The sequence below is a fragment of the Echiichthys vipera genome (assembly GCF_963691815.1).
Source record: "Echiichthys vipera genome assembly, chromosome: 16".
Taxonomy (NCBI): domain Eukaryota; kingdom Metazoa; phylum Chordata; class Actinopteri; order Perciformes; family Trachinidae; genus Echiichthys; species Echiichthys vipera.
In genome coordinates, this window is record NC_139841.1 from 28,846,357 (window position 1) to 28,866,210 (window position 19,854).

Genomic DNA, 19,854 nt, shown 5'->3' on the forward strand with positions numbered 1-19,854 from the left:
CTTTGTCTCTCTCTGTCTCTCTCTGTCCATCTGTCCGTCTTTGTCTCTGTCTCTCTCTGTCCATCTGGTCTTTGTCTCTCTCTGTTCATCTGTCCGTCTTTGTCTCTGTCCATCTGGTCTTTGTCTCTCTCTGTCCATCTGGTCTTTGTCTCTCTCTGTCCATCTGGTCTTTGTCTCTCTCTGTCCATCTGTCCGTCTTTGTCTTTGTCTCTCTCTGTCCATCTGTCCGTCTTTGTCTCTGTCTCTCTCTGTCCGTCTTTGTCTCTGTCTCTCTCTGTCCATCTGGTCTTTGTCTGTCTCTCTCTGTCCATCTGTCCGTCTTTGTCTCTGTCTCTCTCTGTCCATCTTTGTCTCTCTCTGTCTCTCTCTGTCCATCTGGTCTTCGTCTCTCTCTGTCCACCTTTGTCTCTGTGTCTCTCTGTCCATCTTTGTCTCTGTCTCTCTCTGTCCATCTGTCCGTCTTTGTCTTTGTCTCTCTCTGTCCGTCTGGTCTTCGTCTCTCTCTGTCCACCTTTGTCTCTGTCTCTCTCTGTCCATCTGTCCATCTTTGTCTTTGTCTCTCTCTGTCCATCTGTCCATCTTTGTCTTTCTCTCTCTCTGTCCATCTGTCCGTCTTTTCTCTCTCTCTCTCTCTCTGTCCATCTGTCCGTCTTTGTCTATGTCTCTCTCTGTCCATCTGTCCGTCTTTTCTCTCTCTCTCTCCTTCTCTCCCTCTCTCCGGTGCAGACAGATGTGCGTCCTCCACAGAGCTGGGTCTGTCTGACGTTCCTGTCTGTTATAGTGAAGGTTTGCGTTGCCACCGTACTCTACGGGGGAATTGTTGGGTCTCTTTAAATCATAATTAAGTCACAGAGTGTGGTCTTTACCTGCTCTGTAAAGTGTCCTGAGTTAACTTTTGTTATGATTTGACACTTTAAATAAAACTGAATTGAATATTTTTATGTAAATTGAGTGAAAACGTTGCTGAGTCATGTGAAAGTGTTGCAGGAGGAGAGACGCTGCGGAGCGTCCGTGTCTCACCGTGGGTCGTCTGCAGGTCGCCGTGCTCCTCGTCTGTGCTCCCTCCGTACTCTTCCTCCTCCTCCTCCTCCTCTTCATCCTTCTTCTTCTTCTGTCCCTCTGAACTGCGACACAGAGCAAAACCACGTCAGAGAGACAAATCGAAGATCACACGACTTTCACGAGCAGAGATGAATCAGAGGAAACGGGCGTCTCCACGTGTGGAGCAACGACAAAGTTGCTCAACGACAAAGTTGCTCAACGACGTGTGAAAAAGAAACTTTTAATTTCTTGGAAACTAAAGTTTTCAAAATGATGTGAAAGTAAAATGCAATGAAAGCCGAAGCCTGCGTGGTTTTAACTAAAGGCTAAAGACGAAATGCTAAAGTATATAAACGAATAAACACATAAATAAAAGAGACTCAGAGACGCGTCTGAAGTTTTCTCATTGACTTCCACACAAACTCACCTGGAGTCCTGCAGCTGCGTCACGGCCTCCTGCAGACTCCGGATCTTGGCTTTCTTCTCGTTCAGGACCAGAACGAAGCGAGAGTACAGCTCCGCCTCCAGGGCGTCTTTACCGCCGGCGTAGCGCTTCAACCTGCAACACACACGAGGACGTTTACACGCTGTAATGTTCAGAACACGCGTCATCGACTCTCTGCATCTCTGCAGCCGGGGAACGACTGTAACTGGTTCAGGGCGTCCTCCCACTGTGCCTCCGTCCCGTGCCCCATGCTTTAGGGTCCTTGTCCCCCCCTCCAGGCCCGTTTGTACTCACACTACCTGGGCCTCGGAGAATGCTTCTTGCTGCCTATACGTCATCACGCCGTAACACGTCACACGCATTGATGACGTCATGGCGATGCGTGGCTTTGTTTCCAGATCTTTCCGTAGACCTCGGAGTTTTTGTGCGTCTTGTCGACTGTTTTTGAATCTTTTCATCGACCAAATCTGCAGTAAACACTCCACCTCCGCATCACACCAACGTGAACCTTTCACCGCCATTGTTTGAAATGTCCGCGCATGGTCCCTCCTTCTTTTTTCTACGTCCCAACAGGCGCACAGGAAATGACCTCAGAACCGCCGTAGGCCTCGTGCTCGTACACGTGCGCACGCTCGTGCTCGTACACGTGCAAACGTGCTTTACTAAAGCCCACCTCTCCCAACCGGGCCGTGGACGGCAAGCGTGCCGCTCCTAGACGTGGTACGGTTGCACTCACACTGGTCAAAGGAACCAGACTTTAGCCGTGAGACGTGCTCGGGCACGGTACGGAGGCACAGTGGGAGTGCGCCCTGAGTCGTGCCCTTACTCTGCGGTGATGCGTTGCTGTTCTCCTCTCAGTCTCTGGTTCTCCTGCTCCAGGTCGTGGTTGTGCTGCTCCAGCGTGTTCCCCCTCTGCAGACTGTGGATCAGTAACGCTCGCACCGCCTCCTGCGGCTGCGTGACGGCCTGCAGCCGCGCTGAGCCCAGCCTGAACTGGAACCAGGGAACACAACACGTCAGAGGGGACCGGCTGGTTGTGTCCTGCTCTCTTTTCACTCCCTTCATCCCTCAGCACAGTCACTCAAGCCTCTTTCACACATGCACTGCACACCTGAGGGAACGCAAATGTCCAAATCTGTTGGAACGGACATTAAAATCAGTTTACCCTCGTTTTTATGAGTGTTTTTAGTGATTTTGCATCTATTTTTAGTCATTTGGCATCTTTTTGTGCTGGTTTTGCATCTATTTTTAGTCATTTTGCATCTTTTTGTGCTGGTTTTGCATCTTTTTTTAGTCATTTTGCATCTTTTTGTGCTGGTTTTGCATCTATTTTTAGTCATTTTGCATCTTTTTGTGGTGGTTTTGCATCTTTTTGCGGTGGTTTTGCATCTATTTTTAGTCATTTTGCATCTTTTTGTGGTGGTTTTGCATCTTTTTTTAGTCATTTTGCATCTTTTTGTGCTGGTTTTGCATCTATTTTTAGTCATTTTGCATCTTTTTGTGGTGGTTTTGCATCTTTTTGCGGTGGTTTTGCATCTTTATTTAGTCATTTTGCATCTTTTTGTGGTGGTTTTGCATCTATTATTAGTCATTTTGCATCTTTTTTGTGGTGGTTTTGCATCTATTTTCAGTCATTTTGCATCTTTTTGTGGTGGTTTTGCATCTATTAGTCATTTTGCATCTTTTTGTGGTGGTTTTGCATCTATTTTCAGTCATTTTACATCTTTTTGTGGTGGTTTTGCATCTATTATTAGTCATTTTGTATCTTTTTGTGGTGGTTTTGCATCTATTTTCAGTCATTTTGCATCTTTTTGTGGTGGTTTTGCATCTATTATTAGTCATTTTGCATCTTTTTGTGGTGGTTTTGCATCTATTTTCAGTCATTTTACATCTTTTTGTGGTGGTTTAACATCTATTATTAGTCATTTTGCATCTTTTTGTGGTGGTTTTGCATCTATTTTCAGTCATTTTGCATCTTTTTGTGGTGGTTTTGCATCTATTATTAGTCATTTTGCATCTTTTTGTGGTGGTTTTGCATCTATTTTCAGTCATTTTGCATCTTTTTGTGGTGGTTTTGCATCTATTTTCAGTCATTTTACATCTTTTTGTGGTGGTTTAACATCTATTATTAGTCATTTTGCATCTTTTTGTGGTGGTTTTGCATCTATTTTCAGTCATTTTGCATCTTTTTGTGGTGGTTTTGCATCTATTATTAGTCATTTTGCATCTTTTTGTGGTGGTTTTGCATCTATTTTCAGTCATTTTACATCTTTTTGTGGTGGTTTAACATCTATTATTAGTCATTTTGCATCTTTTTGTGGTGGTTTTGCATCTATTTTCAGTCATTTTGCATCTTTTTGTGGTGGTTTTGCATCTATTATTAGTCATTTTGCATCTTTTTGTGGTGGTTTTGCATCTATTTTCAGTCATTTTGCATCTTTTTGTGGTGGTTTTGCATCTATTTTCAGTCATTTTACATCTTTTTGTGGTGGTTTAACATCTATTATTAGTCATTTTGCATCTTTTTGTGGTGGTTTTGCATCTATTTTCAGTCATTTTGCATCTTTTTGTGGTGGTTTTGCATCTATTATTAGTCATTTTGCATCTTTTTGTGGTGGTTTTGCATCTATTTTTAGTCATTTTGCATCTTTTTGTGGTGGTTTTGCATCTATTTTTAGTCATTTTGCATCTTTTTGTGCTGGTTTTGCATCTAATTGTAGAAATTGACATATGCATGGTTTTGTTTCTCATAAGTTGGATCAAATATGTTGCAACAAACAACTGAAAACGCATCATTTTGGTAACTTTCTTTTCAGTAACTCAGATAAAACATGAACTTTAATAACGTGAGACGAACGCTCCGGCTGTTCTCAGGAGATTTCATGAAACAAAGAGAAAACTTAAGCAACCGTGTGACTGTTCCCTGATCAGGGGTCAGTGACGGAGACACATCACCTTGTTGCCGTGGTGATGATGACAGAGTGGAAATCTGTGAGCGTGTGTTTCAGTAAAACAGGAAACGAATCCATGCTTATAAGTGTGCTGGGATGCGTCATCAGAGTGTTTCTCTTGCTCAACTTAACACACACACACACACGCAAACACGCACACACACACACGCACACACACTAATTCATCTGTCATAACGTTATGAGTCATAATGAGAGGCCCGGTCTGATGCCGGCTCGTTCCCCTGTAATCGCAGCTCCTGTTAAAGAAAGAGCCGCTCACACACGGACAGGTGTTACCTGGCATACCTGTGTGTGTGTGTGTGTGTGTGTGTGTGTGTGTGTGTGTGTGTGTTACGGATGTTTCCTGTTGTTAAATGTGACTTCAGTAGATTGAAACCCCTCAGCTGAGACGAGATTCAGCATCTTTCGTCGCTGGATTTGCGTCTATTTTAAAACATGTTGTGATAAACTGCAACAAGCTCCTGAAAACGTGACTTCTCTGTAGTTTGTTGTTCTGAGTTCAGAGGACACGTGTTGTGCGTTCACTCTGCAGGTTCATTAAAGACTTTAACATTTCTCTTCGCACCGTCTGCGGCAGTAGAGCTGGAAAAGGTGGAGCTGCCCTCAGAGGTTTCTCCCCAAATAAAAACGCTCTTAATTAATGTGAATCAGTGAGTCAGACGCAGCTTTTGAAACAGCAGCGTCTCCATGGCGACAGGGGAAACCCTTTGCCCACATCAACACGGCGGAGCCAACCGTGTCCCGCCGGTCAACAACATCAACTCGGACCAGTGAATCAGACGAGGCAGCAGCTGCACGCGTCTGCCAGGAGGAGGAGGAGAGGTGTTTCCATGTTGCAGCAGCGTCTTAAGTTTCTAAGAGGAGGTGAAGTAAGAGCTGGCAAACATGAGACACTTAAAATAAGAGAGGGAGAGAGAGAGAGAAGATGAAATGAGACGTAAACATGAGGAGTGTGTTCCCCTCGGCGCAGCCATAGAAACTTAATAATCAACAGTTCCAGTGTGAAGTGAGAGCGGTGAGGTGAGGTTTAATGGTGTGTGTGTTGTGTCTATCGTCACCTTTCTATGGTTTTATCTCACGGCTGTTTCTCCACTTATTTAGGGAGCTGAAGGTCACAGAGGTCAGAGGTCAAAGTCACTCCTCTGCCTCTTATCTGACGTAGCTTATCCGTGAGGCCGGGGAGCAGAAATGAGCACAAAGAGACAAAAACTGGACTATAAGATACTAAAGAACTGAAAATAGACACAAAAGGATCACATAGAGACAAAAACTGATGACAAAGAACACAAAAAGATGCAAAATGACTAAAAATAGATGCAAAACCAGCACAAAAAAATGCAAAATGACTAAAAATAGATGCAAAATCACCACAAAAAGATGCAAAATGACTAAAAATAGATGCAAAACCAGCACAAAAAGATGCAAAATTACCAAAAACTGCCACGAAAAGATGCAAAATGACTAAAAAAAGATGCAAAACCAGCACAAAAAGATGCAAAATTACTAAAAATAGATGCAAAACCACCACAAAAGATGCAAAATGACTAAAAATAGATGCAAAACCAGCACAAAAAGATGCAAAATGACTAAAAATAGATGCAAAACCAGCACAAAAAGATTCAAAATGACTAAAAATAGATGCAAAACCACCACAAAAAGATGCAAAATGACTAAAAATAGATGCAAAACCACCACAAAAGATGCAAAATGACTAAAAATAGATGCAAAACCAGCACAAAAAGATGCAAAATGACTAAAAATAGATGTAAAACCACCACAAAAAGATGCAAAATGACTAAAAATAGATGCAAAACCACCACAAAAAGATGCAAAATGACTAAAAATAGATGCAAAACCAGCACAAAAAGATGCAAAATGACTAAAAATAGATGCTAAACCACCACAAAAAGATGCAAAATGACTAAAAACAGATGCAAAACCACCACAAAAAGATGCAAAATGACTAAAAATAGATGCAAAACCACCACAAAAAGATGCAAAATGACTAAAAATAGATGCAAAACCACCACAAAAAGATGCAAAATGACTAAAAATAGATGCAAAACCAGCACAAAAAGATGCAAAATGACTAAAAAAAGATGCAAAACCACCACAAAAAGATGCAAAATGACTAAAAATAGATGCAAAACCACCACAAAAAGATGCAAAATGACTAAAAAAAGATGCAAAACCACCACAAAAAGATGCAAAATGACTAAAAATAGATGCAAAACCAGCACAAAAAGATGCAAAATGACTAAAAATAGATGCAAAACCACCACAAAAAGATGCAAAATGACTAAAATAGATGCAAAATGACTAAAAATAGATGCAAAACCAACACAAAAAGATGCAAAATGACTAAAAATAGATGCAAAACCAGCACAAAAAGATGCAAAATGACTAAAAATAGATGCAAAACCAGCACAAAAAGATGCAAAATGACTAAAAATAAATGCAAAACCACCACAAAAAGATGCAAAATGACTAAAAATAGATGCAAAACCACCACAAAAAGATGCAAAATGACTAAAAATAGATGCAAAACCACCACAAAAAGATGCAAAATGACTAAAAATAGATGCAAAACCAGCACAAAAAGATGCAAAATGACTAAAAAAAGATGCAAAACCACCACAAAAAGATGCAAAATGACTAAAAATAGATGCAAAACCACCACAAAAAGATGCAAAATGACTAAAAAAAGATGCAAAACCACCACAAAAAGATGCAAAATGACTAAAAATAGATGCAAAACCAGCACAAAAAGATGCAAAATGACTAAAAATAGATGCAAAACCACCACAAAAAGATGCAAAATGACTAAAATAGATGCAAAATGACTAAAAATAGATGCAAAACCAACACAAAAAGATGCAAAATGACTAAAAATAGATGCAAAACCAGCACAAAAAGATGCAAAATGACTAAAAATAGATGCAAAACCAGCACAAAAAGATGCAAAATGACTAAAAATAAATGCAAAACCACCACAAAAAGATGCAAAATGACTAAAAATAGATGCAAAACCACCACAAAAAGATGCACAGAAGAGGCCTCAGTGTTTTTATCCTATCCTCTCAGTTCCTTTAAGTTCTGGTGTGTGTGTGTCTGTAACAACACGCTGCGGCTCACACTCCATCCATCACCTCAGCAGATAAAACACACACTCAGCCTCCGTCTGGAGCCGACGTCATGAGAACATCACTAACTCTAAAGTCAACATCCATGCTTCACTGATAACGCTGCAGACGCAGGGTTCACCCGGTGACTCTGCTCTGCAGGGACCTCACACAGAGGGTTCACACTCACAGAGATGTCCTTCTGAACCTTCTCGTACACCAGCGTGACCGCGGCGCCGCGCTCCGGGGGAGACGGCGTCAGGGTGAAGCTGTACGCCACCGCGGAGCCGTCGGCCTCCGTCAGCGCCTGCTGGAGGTCCTGGACGTAGCGCTCCGTCGGCATCTCCAGCTCCTCCGCCTCATCGCGCACCGCTGCCTCGCTCACTGTGGAGGAGGAGGAGGAGGAGGGGAGGAGGAGAAGGAGGAGGATGAGGAGGAAGAGGAGGAGAAGGAGGGGGAGAAGAAGGAGGAGGAGAAGAAGAAGAAGAAGAAGAAGGAGAAGGAGGAGGAGGAGGAGAAGGAGAACAGCAGTGATGAGAATGGAAAGATTCGACTGTTGGAGGTGAAGCTAATAAATCTTCCAGTGAGTGAAGCTGTCTGAGCGCCTGAAAGGGTCAACGACGCAGGTGTGTGTGTGTGTGTGTGTGTGTGTGTGTCAGGTGTGTGTGTGTGGTCCATCAGGTGAGCATAACTCTGTCAGCTCAGGTGTGGTGAGGTCGTGCTGGGTGAAGGTTGTTACAGGTGTTTACCGTCTCCTCTCCAGGCGTCCTGTCCGTCAGTCAGCAGCAACTGGAAGCCTGAAGCTAAGCCCCGCCCCCTCCAGTCCACCCGCAGGAAGTAGGAGGAGCCGGGCTCCGAGGAGACGCAGACCTCACGAACCAACACGTGCATCCCTGCAGACAGAAGACACACACATACGTTACCCGTTAGTTTGTTTCATTATGATGATGATGCATTTATGAGAGAGGTCGGCTGAAGGTGACAGGAAGTGGGGGAGAACGAGACGAGACGAGGATTTATAACGAGTGTCCAGCACCAGCATCATTTCCTGCTTCACATTCACTGTCAATGTGATGCAAACCACCACAAAAAGATGCAAAACCAGCACAAAAAGATGCAAAATGACTAAAAATAGATGCAAAACCACCACAAAAAGATGCAAAATGACTAAAAATAGATGCAAAACCAGCACAAAAAGATGCAAAATGACTAAAAATAGATGCAAAACCACCACAAAAAGATGCAAAATGACTCAAAATACACTTCAAAACACCTGAACTGTCCCTTTAAAAAGTCCAGAGGCCTTCAGGGAGCAGAGCTGGTGTGAAGACAGGGATAAAAGTTTGCTCCTGGAAGTTTCATCTGCATCACATCGATGTCGTTCTTCTGTGTTTGGTTTCAGATTGAACCCCAAACAGTAAAGAACACAGTGAGTGTGTGAGCAGACGTCATGACTGCTGCAGGTGAGTCACTCCAGCTCTTCTCACATCACCGTCCCGGCTGGTGTCGCAGCCCGGCAACACTTTAGACCCACCCACCCCCCACCCTCACCTGCAGCCACTGACAGAAGGAAAAGCCTCTAATGACCCCAGACTTCCCCTGATCCAGGGACCGGCCGGAGTTAGCCGGCCACACTAACGTCAGCGTGTCTCCATGAACGCCACTGAAACAAATGCAAACCAGGCACACTTCACTGTCGCTCCGCTGTGATTGGAGGATTCTTGTTCAGGGGAGGTCAGCTCTGAAAATATGATGATGATGATGAAGTAGAGAATGATCTTGTGTTTCCCACGCGCTGCTCCACAACAGGCCGGCCTTGTGTGTTTTCTCCGGTGGGGCCGAGCCTCACGGGGTCTCTGATGGTTTACAGACCTGTTCCCTTCGGACCCTCGGCCCCTCTTCTGTTCTCTGTGAGACGAGAGCTCGGCCTCCTGCACATGTTGCTGCACACGTACCACCACAGCAGCTTCATTCTGGAGCCCAGCTGACTCCTTCAGACAGACGGTTCAGGACGCCAAACTAAGGGCGCACTCCCACTGTGCCTCCGTACCGTGCCCCAGCACGTCTCACGGCTAAAGTCTGGTTCCTTTGACCAGTGTGAGTGCAACCGTACCACGTCTAGGAGCGGCACGCTTGCCGTCCACGGCCCGTTTGGGAGAGGTGGGTATAAAAATAGATGGAAAACCAGCACAAAAAGATGCAAAATGAGTAAAAATAGATGCAAAACCACCACAAAAAGATGCAAAATGACTAAAAATAGATGCAAAACCACCACAAAAAGGTGCAAAATGACTAAAAATAGCAACCAAGCGTGACCTACGACCAATCACAGCAACCAAACACACATGTACATTCAGTTTTTGCACATTTTTGCTCATTGATGCACAACTGTTCCCCTCTGGATGATGAAACTCTTCTGAAGTATATTTTGTTAGAGGCCGTTTGCTCGTGTTACGACCAAAGTGAGAGAGATTAGTGCAGCGTGTTGCCCGTGTCATCAGCGCGGTGTGAGCACTGTAATGCACTAATGCGGAGCCTCTCATTAGAGGTAAGTACAGAGACACTCAGTGATGCTAACGACCGGCCACAGCTTTACCTGCATCCTCACAACACCTGCTGCCCCCCCGAACACACGCACACGCACATGGACCTCACTAACCGCAGAGGAACGTCTCTGACTGCAGAGGAACGTTTCTGACCGCAGAGGAACGTCTCTAACAGCAGAGGAACGTCTCTGACCGCAGAGGGACGTCTCTGACCGCAGAGGAACGTCTCTGACCGCAGAGGAACGTCTCTGACCGCAGAGGAACGTCTCTGACCGCGGAGGAACCTCTCTTACCGCAGAGGAACCTCTCTGACCGCAGAGGAACGTCTCTGACCGCGGAGGAACCTCTCTGACCGCGGAGGAACCTCTCTTACCGCAGAGGAACGTCTCTGACCGCAGAGGAACGTCTCTAACCCCAGAGGAACCTCTCTGACCGCAGAGGAACGTCTCTGACCGCAGAGGAACGTCTCTGACCGCAGAGGAACCTCTCTGACCGCAGAGGAACGTCTCTGACCGCAGAGGAACGTCTCTGACCGCAGAGGAACCTCTCTAACCGCACAGGAACATCTCTAACCGCAGAGGAACGTCTCCAACCGCAGAGGAACCTCTCTAACAGCAGAGGAACGTCTCTAACCGCAGAGGAACGTCTCTGACCGCAGAGGAACCTCTCTGACCGCAGAGGAACGTCTCTGACCGCAGAGGAAGATCTCTAACCGCAGAGGAACGTCTCTAACCGCAGAGGAACCTCTCTGACCGCAGAGGAACGTCTCTGACCGCAGAGGAACGTCTCTAACCGCAGAGGAACGTCTCTAACCGCAGAGGAACGTCTCTGACCGCAGAGGAACGTCTCTGACCGCAGAGGAACCTCTCTAACCGCAGAGGAACGTCTCTAACCGCAGAGGAACCTCTCTAACCGCAGAGGAACCTATCTGACCACAGAGGAACGTCTCTGACCGCAGAGGAACCTCTCTGACCGCAGAGGAACCTCTCTGACCGCAGAGGAACCTCTCTGACCGCAGAGGAACGTCTCTGACCGCAGAGGAACCTCTCTAACCGCAGAGGAACGTCTCTATCCGCAGAGGAACGTCTCTAACCGCAGAGGAACGTCTCTAACCGCAGAGGAACCTCTTTAACCGCACAGGAACGTCTCTAACCGCAGAGGAACCTCTCTGACCGCAGAGGAACCTCTCTGACCGCAGAGGAACGTCTCTAACCGCAGAGGAACGTCTCTAACCGCAGAGGAACGTCTCTAACCGCAGAGGAACGTCTCTAACCGCAGAGGAACGTCTCTAACCGCAGAGGAACGTCTCTGACCGCAGAGGAACCTCTCTGACCGCAGAGGAACCTCTCTGACCGCAGAGGAACGTCTCTGACCGCAGAGGAACCTCTCTGACCGCAGAGGAACGTCTCTGACGGCAGAGGAACCTCTCTGACCGCAGAGGAACGTCTCTGACGGCAGAGGAACCTCTCTGACCGCGGAGGAACGTCTCTGACCGCGGAGGAACGTCTCTGACCGCAGAGGAACGTCTCTGACCGCAGAGGAACCTCTCTGACCGCGGAGGAACGTCTCTGACCGCAGAGGAACGTCTCTGACCGCAGAAGAACCTCTCTGACCGAGGAGGAACGTCTCTGACCGCATGAGGAACCTCTCTCACCGCAGAGGAACGTCTCTGACCGCAGAGGAACGTCTCTGACCGTAGAGGAGCGTCTCTGACCGCAGAGGAACGTCTCTGACCGCAGAAGAACGTCTCTGACCGCAGAAGAACCTCTCTGACCGCAGAGGAACGTCTCTAACCGCAGAAGAACCTCTCTAACTGCAGAGGAACCTCTCTAACCGCAGAGGAACGTCTCTAACCGCAGAGGAACCTCTCTAACCACAGAGGAACCTCTCTAACCACAGAGGAACCTCTCTAACCGCAGAGGAACCTCTCTAACCGCAGAAGAACCTTTCTGACCGCAGAAGAACCTCTCTGACCGCAGAGGAACGTCTGTAACCGCAGAGGAACTTCTCTGATCGCAGAGGAACCTCTCTAACCGCAGAGGAACGTCTCTGACCGCAGAGGAACCTCTCTAACCGCACAGAAACGTCTCTAACCGCAGAGGAACCTCTCTGACCGCAGAGGAACGTCTGTAACCGCAGAGGAACGTCTCTGACCGCAGAGGAACCTCTCTAACCGCACAGAAACGTCTCTAACCGCAGAGGAACCTCTCTAACCGCAGAGGAACCTCTCTAACCGCAGAGGAACCTCTCTAACCGCAGAGGAACCTCTCTGACCGCAGAGGAACCTCTCTAACCGCAGAGGAACCTCTCTAACCGCAGAGGAACCTCTCTAACCGCAGAGGAACCTCTCTAACCGCAGAAGAACCTTTCTGACCGCAGAAGAACGTCTCTGACCGCAGAGGAACGTCTGTAACCGCAGAGGAACGTCTCTGACCGCAGAGGAACGTCTCTGACCGCAGAGGAACGTCTGTAACCGCAGAGGAACGTCTCTGACCGCAGAGGAACGTCTCTGACCGCAGAGGAACGTCTCTAACCGCAGAGGAACGTCTCTGACCGCAGAGGAACGTCTCTAACCGCAGAGGAACGTCTCTGACCGCAGAGGAACGTCTCTAACCGCAGAGGAACCTCTCTGACCGCAGAGGAACCTCTCTAACCGCAGAGGAACGTCTCTAACCGCAGAGGAACGTCTCTGACCGCAGAGGAACGTCTCTGACCGCAGAGGAACGTCTCTAATCGTCTGTCTGTGTCTGCCTGTCTCTCTGTCTTGAGAGGGAGGTGTCGGTCTGTCCAGACTCCACCAACAACAACGTGCTGAATTAACATTCATTGTGATAACTCTGACTGACTTTGGGGGACTTTTATCACTGCATGGGCGAGTGCATGACCATGAATGTGAGGACCATGTATGGAGCGTGGACTGGTGGCTGGAGAGGTGCCAGTTCATCTCCTGGGCACTGCTGAGGTGCTGTTGAGCAAGGCACCAAACCCCCAACTGCTCGGGCGCTGAGCCATTGACATCCCCCTCGCTCTGACACCTCCCCATTAAATGCATGGATACAAAATCAGACATAAACCTAAACAAAGGTGCACCTTACACTTTAACTTTAATTACTTTAAGTGTGTTTAGCACTTTAACTTTAAATACTTTAAGTGTGTTTAACACTTTAACTTTAAATACTTTAAGTGTGTTTAACACTTTAACTTTAAATACTTTAAGTGTGTTTAACACTTTAACTTTAAGTGTATTTGACGCACCTGTGCTGCAGCAGTGTTTGCTCCTGTGTGGTTTCAGTTGTTTTACTGCAGTGAAGGAGATTTAAACTGCTCTCAGTCACAATGAATGAAGGATTAGCTCGTTAGCTGCTAACACACACACACACACACACACACGTTTGTACACACAGAGGCGGAAGTTAGAACATGAATGAGACTAAAGAAGAAGAAGAAGAAGAAGAAGAAGAAGAAGAAGAAGAAGAAGAAGAAGGAGAAGAAGGAGAAGGAGGAGAAGAAGAAGAAGAAGAAGGAGAAGGAGGAGAAGAAGAAGAAGAAGAAGGAGAAGAAGGAGAAGAAGAAGAAGAAGAAGGAGAAGAAGAAGGAGGAGAAGAAGAAGAAGAAGAAGGAGAAGAAGAAGAAGAAGGAGAAGAAGAAGAAGAAGAAGAAGAAGAAGAAGAAGAAGAAGGAGAAGCAGGAGAAGAAGAAGAAGAAGAAGAAGAAGAAGAAGGAGAAGAAGAAGAAGAGCAGCTCTCACCTGTAGTTTCTCCTGAACTCGTTTGTTTTCTTCTGTTTGAACAGCTGCGCCGCGGTCGCTTACTGCTACGTCATCACCAAGCGACACAGCCGAGCAACAAGACTTTTATTTTATTATTATTATTGAATAATTTAAATGTACAGAATTAATAAAGGTATATAATAAACAGCACATTGGTGTCATAATTACTTAATTAATAAATAAAAAATTAGAGTAAAAATTAAAACATAAAACAGGCAAATTAAATAAATAAAACTAACTAAAATAAATAAATAAAAACTAAAAACAAAGACAATTAAATAAATAAAACTAACTAAAATAAATAAATAAAAACTAAAAACAAAGACAATTAAATAAATAAAACTAACTAAAATAAATAAATAAAAACTAAAAACAAAGACAATTAAATAAATAAAACTAACTAAAATAAATAAATAAAAACTAAAAACAAAGACAATTAAATAAATAAAACTAACTAAAATAAATAAATGGTAAAAATAGAAATAGATAGTTCAAACAGGCTTCAGGGGAAATTATATTATATAAATAATATAATCTTCATAATGACTCAGTGAGATTTTACTTTGTTGATATTTAACAAAATCAGAGATTAAGTTCAGGAGGAAAGGAGCAAATTTAGAGACGATTTTTGCAAAAGTTTGTTTGTGAAAAAAGAATTTTGCGTTTAGGAAAAGAAAGTTCATCGGTTTAAGAAAATTAACATAGAAACAGATCAGATCTTTAGAGAGGAGACAGAGTTATGAGATTTAACATCTCTGCAGAACTTTGTCACAATAATAAAAAAACAGATTCATTTTAAAGAAAGTGCAGAAATCATCAACCCCTAACTCGGTGTTTCTTATATATTATGCAGTATTTTTAAATGTACTTCTTTAGCCTTTTCTGATGTGCAATAATAAATATATAATATTGTATAATAATAATAATAATAATAACAGTAATAATACATATATCTGTGGGGTTGAAGCCGAGCTCTTCTCCAGTTTCCGTCCTTTATTAATTGAGGAAAACATTTCTGATATTTTGAGAAAGAAACTTAAAAGATTCAATAAAAATATCAGAATAATTAGAGATTTAATTTGTTGACATATCAGAGTGAAATGTTTTTACAGATTTATGTTTTTCTGGCTCCAAAAATCAACTTTAAAAACATGAATTTCCTGCATTTTTCTGCACATTTCAAACATTTACACACGTTTATCGTCCGGTCCAAACCTGTGAAGGAACAGAAGAAGACAGGAAACTTCCCCAGGTCATCACTGACTGTGTGTGTGTGTGTGTGTGTGTGTGTGTGTGTGTGTGTGTGTGTGTGTGTGTGTGTGTGTGTGTGTGTGTGTGTGTGTGTGTGTGTGTGTGTGTGTGTGTGTGTGTGTGTGTGTGTGTGTGTGTGTGTGTGTTGTTTCCAGGTTAAGGAAACAGGCTGTGTTCCACATGTTGCAGAGGGAAATGAAGGGATTAGTGTGAAGCCGTGATTTGAGTTCTGCAAACACACACACTCCAACAATAATTGCTGCTTTAAGAGGCAGCTCGTGCACACGCACACACACACACGCGCACACACACACACACATACGCACACACACATATGCACACACACAGGCACACACATACACACACCGAGGCCCACATCAGCTGTTCTTCTATGGGGATTTACATTATGTTTGTTATGTTTGTGTGTGTGTGTGTGTGTGTGTGTGTGTGTGTGTGTGTGTGTGTGTGTGTGTGTGCATATGTGTGTGTGTGTGTGTGTGTGTGTGTGTGTGTGTGTGTGTGTGTGTGTGTGTGTGTGTGTGTGTACTGCATGCATGACTTGGGTTCACGTAGAGTGACCTGTGCAGCTCTCCCAGGTGGGCTCACGTGTCGGGACTGTGGGAAATCAGAGGTTTCAGAGAATCTCAGAGTTAAAAAGAGTGTTTAAAGCTCTCTAAGCCCCTCCCCCAACACCATGATCGTCCAATAACAGTGAAGCAACCGCAGCCAGCTGTCCGTCAGGGGTGACGCGGTGCACGTTGGGTTCGTCCGCACGTCTCCATCCTTCTTAAGAAGTTCCCGTCCACTCGGCCTGGATCCTGAATCTCTGCGTCCGCATGTTTTATGCTTTAGGGAATGAGTCCTGACCCCAAGTGAAGGACTTCAAGTACCTCGGGATCTGGTTCACGAGTGAGGGGACGATGGAGCGTGAGTTTGGCCGGAGAATCGGAGCAGCGGGGGCGGAGCTGCAGTCGCTCTACCGCACCGTTGTGATGAAAAGAGAGCTGAGGAAGACAAAGCTCTGGATCTACCCTCAGTCCTGGTTCCTACCCTCACCTGTGGTCCTGAAAGCTGGGTCAGGACCCAAAGAACCAGGTCCAGGTCAGGACCCAAAGAACCAGGTCCAGGTCAGGACCCAAAGAACCAGGTCCAGGTCAGGACCCAAAGAACCAGGTCCAGGTCAGGACCCAAAGAACCAGGTCCAGGTCAGGACCCAAAGAACCAGGTCCAGGTCCAAGCGTGTGAAATGTGTTTCCTCAGGAGGGGGTCTGGAGTCTCCCTTAGAGAGAGGGGGAGAAGTTCAGCATCCGTGAGGAACTCGGAGTAGAGCCGCTGCTCCTTTGCGTTGAAAGGAGCCAGTTGAGGTGGTTCAGGATCATCTGGTAAGGATGAACCCTGGGCGCCTCCCTAGGGAGGTGTTCCAGGCACGTCCAGCTGGGAGGAGGCCTCGGGGAAGACCCAGGACCAGGTGGAGAGATTAGATCTCCACACTGGCCTGGGAACGCCTCAGGATCCCCCAGTTAGAGCTGGTTAATGTGGCCCGGGAAAGGGAAGTTTGGGGTCCCTGCTGGAGCTGCTGCGCCCGAGACCTGATCCAGGATCAGAGGCTGAAGATGAGATGATGAATAAAGCTTCTTGAATCTTGAATCAGGGACAGGGGTGAACTAAGAAGCTCCAGGTCCTGCAGGGTCAGGGTTCAGGTCTAGACTTTGCTCCCCTGCCTCTGAGCCAGAAAACAACCAAAACAAAGGCCGCGTCCTGAACTCGTGCTCTGCTGTTGTTGTGTTTGCTCAGATGGTTCAGTTGAACCCCGCACTAATCCCTTCCTGTTTATCTGTATTTCCCATCATGCAGTTCTTTCACTTCTCACAGGGAGTCCGTCTGAGAGCGTGTCCTAGTTTACAGAGAACGCAAACATCATCTTCTATGAGTGACTCAGGCTTTTATTTTGAAAGGAACACACTAAAACACTTTTACTGTGAATTACAACGTCACAACTTAGTGGTCTAAACTTAACCGTCTCCTTTAGTGACTTAACTTAACCGTCTCCTTTAGTGACTAAACTTAACCGTCTCCTTTAGAGACTAAACTTAACCGTCTCCTTTAGTGACTAAACTTAACCGTCTCCTTTAGAGACTAAACTTAACCATTTCCTTTAGTCATCTAAACTTAACCGTCTCCTTAAGTGTCTAAACTTAACCGTCTCCTTTAGTGTCTAAACTTAACCGTCTCCTTTAGTGACTAAACTTAACTGTCTCCTTTAGTGTCTAAACTTAACCGTCTCCTTAAGTGTCTAAACTTAACCGTCTCCTTTAGTGTCTAAACTTAACCGTCTCCTTTAGTGTCTAAACTTAACCGTCTCCTTTAGAGACTAAACTTAACCATTTCCTTTAGTCATCTAAACTTAACCGTCTCCTTAAGTGTCTAAACTTAACCGTCTCCTTTAGTGTCTAAACTTAACCGTCTCCTTTAGTGACTAAACTTAACCGTCTCCTTTAGTGTCTAAACTTAACCGTCTCCTTTAGAGACTAAACTTAACCATTTCCTTTAGTCATCTAAACTTAACCGTCTCCTTAAGTGTCTAAACTTAACCGTCTCCTTTAGTGTCTAAACTTAACCGTCTCCTTTAGTGACTAAACTTAACTGTCTCCTTTAGTGTCTAAACTTAACCGTCTCCTTAAGTGTCTAAACTTAACCGTCTCCTTTAGTGTCTAAACTTAACCATCTCCTTTAGTGTCTAAACTTAACCGTCTCCTTTAGTGTCTAAACTTAACCGTCTCCTTTAGAGACTAAGCTTAACCGTCTCCTTTAGAGACTAAACTTAACCGTCTCCTTAAGTGTCTAAACTTAACCGTCTCCTTTAGTGTCTAAACTTAACCGTCTCCTTTAGAGACTAAGCTTAACCGTCTCCTTTAGAGACTAAACTAAACCGTCTCCTTTAGTGACTAAACTTAACCGTCTCCTTAAGTGTCTAAACTTAACCGTCTCCTTAAGTGTCTAAACTTAACCGTCTCCTTTAGTGTCTAAACTTAACCGTCTCCTTTAGTGACTAAACTTAACCGTCTCCTTTAGTGTCTAAACTTAACCGTCTCCTTTAGAGACTAAACTTAACCATTTCCTTTAGTCATCTAAACTTAACCGTCTCCTTAAGTGTCTAAACTTAACCGTCTCCTTTAGTGTCTAAACTTAACCGTCTCCTTTAGTGACTAAACTTAACTGTCTCCTTTAGTGTCTAAACTTAACCGTCTCCTTAAGTGTCTAAACTTAACCGTCTCCTTTAGTGTCTAAACTTAACCGTCTCCTTTAGTGTCTAAACTTAACCGTCTCCTTTAGTGTCTAAACTTAACCGTCACCTTTAGTGACTAAACTTAACCGTCACCTTTAGTCGACTAAACTTAACCGTCTCCTTTAGTGTCTAAACTTAACCGTCTCCTTTAGTGTCTAAACTTAACCGTCTCCTTTAGTGTCTAAACTTAACCGTCTCCTTTAGTGTCTAAACTTAACCGTCTCCTTTAGAGACTAAGCTTAACCGTCTCCTTTAGAGACTAAACTAAACCGTCTCCTTTAGTGACTAAACTTAACCGTCTCCTTAAGTGTCTAAACTTAACCGTCTCCTTAAGTGTCTAAACTTAACCGTCTCCTTTAGTGTCTAAACTTAACCGTCTCCTTTAGTGTCTAAACTTAACCGTCTCCTTTAGTGACTAAACTTAACCGTCTCCTTTAGTGACTAAACTTAACCGTCTCCTTTAGAGACTAAACTTAACCGTCTCCTTTAGTGTCTAAACTTAACCGTCTCCTTTAGTGACTAAACTTAACCGTCTCCTTTAGAGACTAAACTTAACCGTCTCCTTTAGTCGTCTAAACTTAACCGTCTCCTTTAGTGACTAAACTTAACCGTCTCCTTTAGTGACTAAACTTAACCGTCTCCTTTAGTGTCTAAACTTAACCGTCTCCTTTAGTGACTAAACTTAACCGTCTCCTTTAGTGACTAAACTTAACCGTCACATTTAGTCGACTAAACTTAACCGTCTCCTTTAGTGTCTAAACTTAACCGTCTCCATTAGACTAAACTTAACCGTCACCTTTAGTGACTAAACTTAACCGTCTCCTTTAGTCGTCAAAACTTAACCGTCTCCTTTAGACTAAACTTAACCGTCACCTTTAGACTAAACTTAACCGTCTCCTTTAGTGACTAAACTTAACCGTCTCCTTTAATGTCTAAACTTAACCGTCTCCTTTAATGTCTAAACTTAACCGTCTCCTTTAGAGACTTAACTTAACCGTCTCCTTTAGTGTCTAAACTTAACCGTCTCCTTTAGTGACTAAACTTAACCGTCTCCTTTAGTCGTCTAAACTTAACCGTCTCCTTTAGTGTCTAAACTTAACCGTCTCCTTTAGTGACTAAACTTAACCGTCTCCTTTAGAGACTAAACTTAACCGTCTCCTTTAGAGACTAAACTTAACCGTCTCCTTTAGTGACTAAACTTAACCGTCTCCTTTAGAGACTAAACTTAACCGTCTCCTTTAGTGACTAAACTTAACCGTCACCTTTACTGTCTCAACTTAACCGTCTCCTTTAGTGACTAAACTTAACGGTCTCCTTTAGTCGTCTAAACTTAACCGTCTTGTCATGGATGAACTCTTCTGTATCTTGCGTGTGTCCGTATTGAACCGGAGGCCCAGTGGGTGGTGGACGCGTCCTTCCTGT

General features: G+C 44.6%; 2 protein-coding genes across 2 annotated transcripts in view; one reads left to right on the forward strand and one right to left on the reverse strand.

The window, feature by feature from the left end:
- The window catches only part of LOC310959122 (DNA repair protein XRCC4-like), a 28,590-nt gene extending 14,668 nt beyond the window's left edge, over positions 1 to 13,922 (reverse strand). The window contains exons 1-6 of the mRNA XM_083930362.1: positions 13,875 to 13,922; positions 8,330 to 8,473; positions 7,771 to 7,964; positions 2,313 to 2,479; positions 1,469 to 1,600; positions 1,021 to 1,124 (exon numbers count right to left, since the gene is read on the reverse strand). Coding sequence (XP_083786488.1) covers positions 1,021 to 1,124; positions 1,469 to 1,600; positions 2,313 to 2,479; positions 7,771 to 7,964; positions 8,330 to 8,471 — 739 coding nt within the window. The 5' untranslated portion in view covers positions 8,472 to 8,473; positions 13,875 to 13,922. The remainder of the gene's footprint in view (positions 1 to 1,020; positions 1,125 to 1,468; positions 1,601 to 2,312; positions 2,480 to 7,770; positions 7,965 to 8,329; positions 8,474 to 13,874) is intronic.
- The window catches only part of acads (acyl-CoA dehydrogenase short chain), a 358,028-nt gene that overhangs the window by 289,716 nt on the left and 48,458 nt on the right, over positions 1 to 19,854 (forward strand). The gene's annotated exons all lie outside the window — the stretch shown is intronic.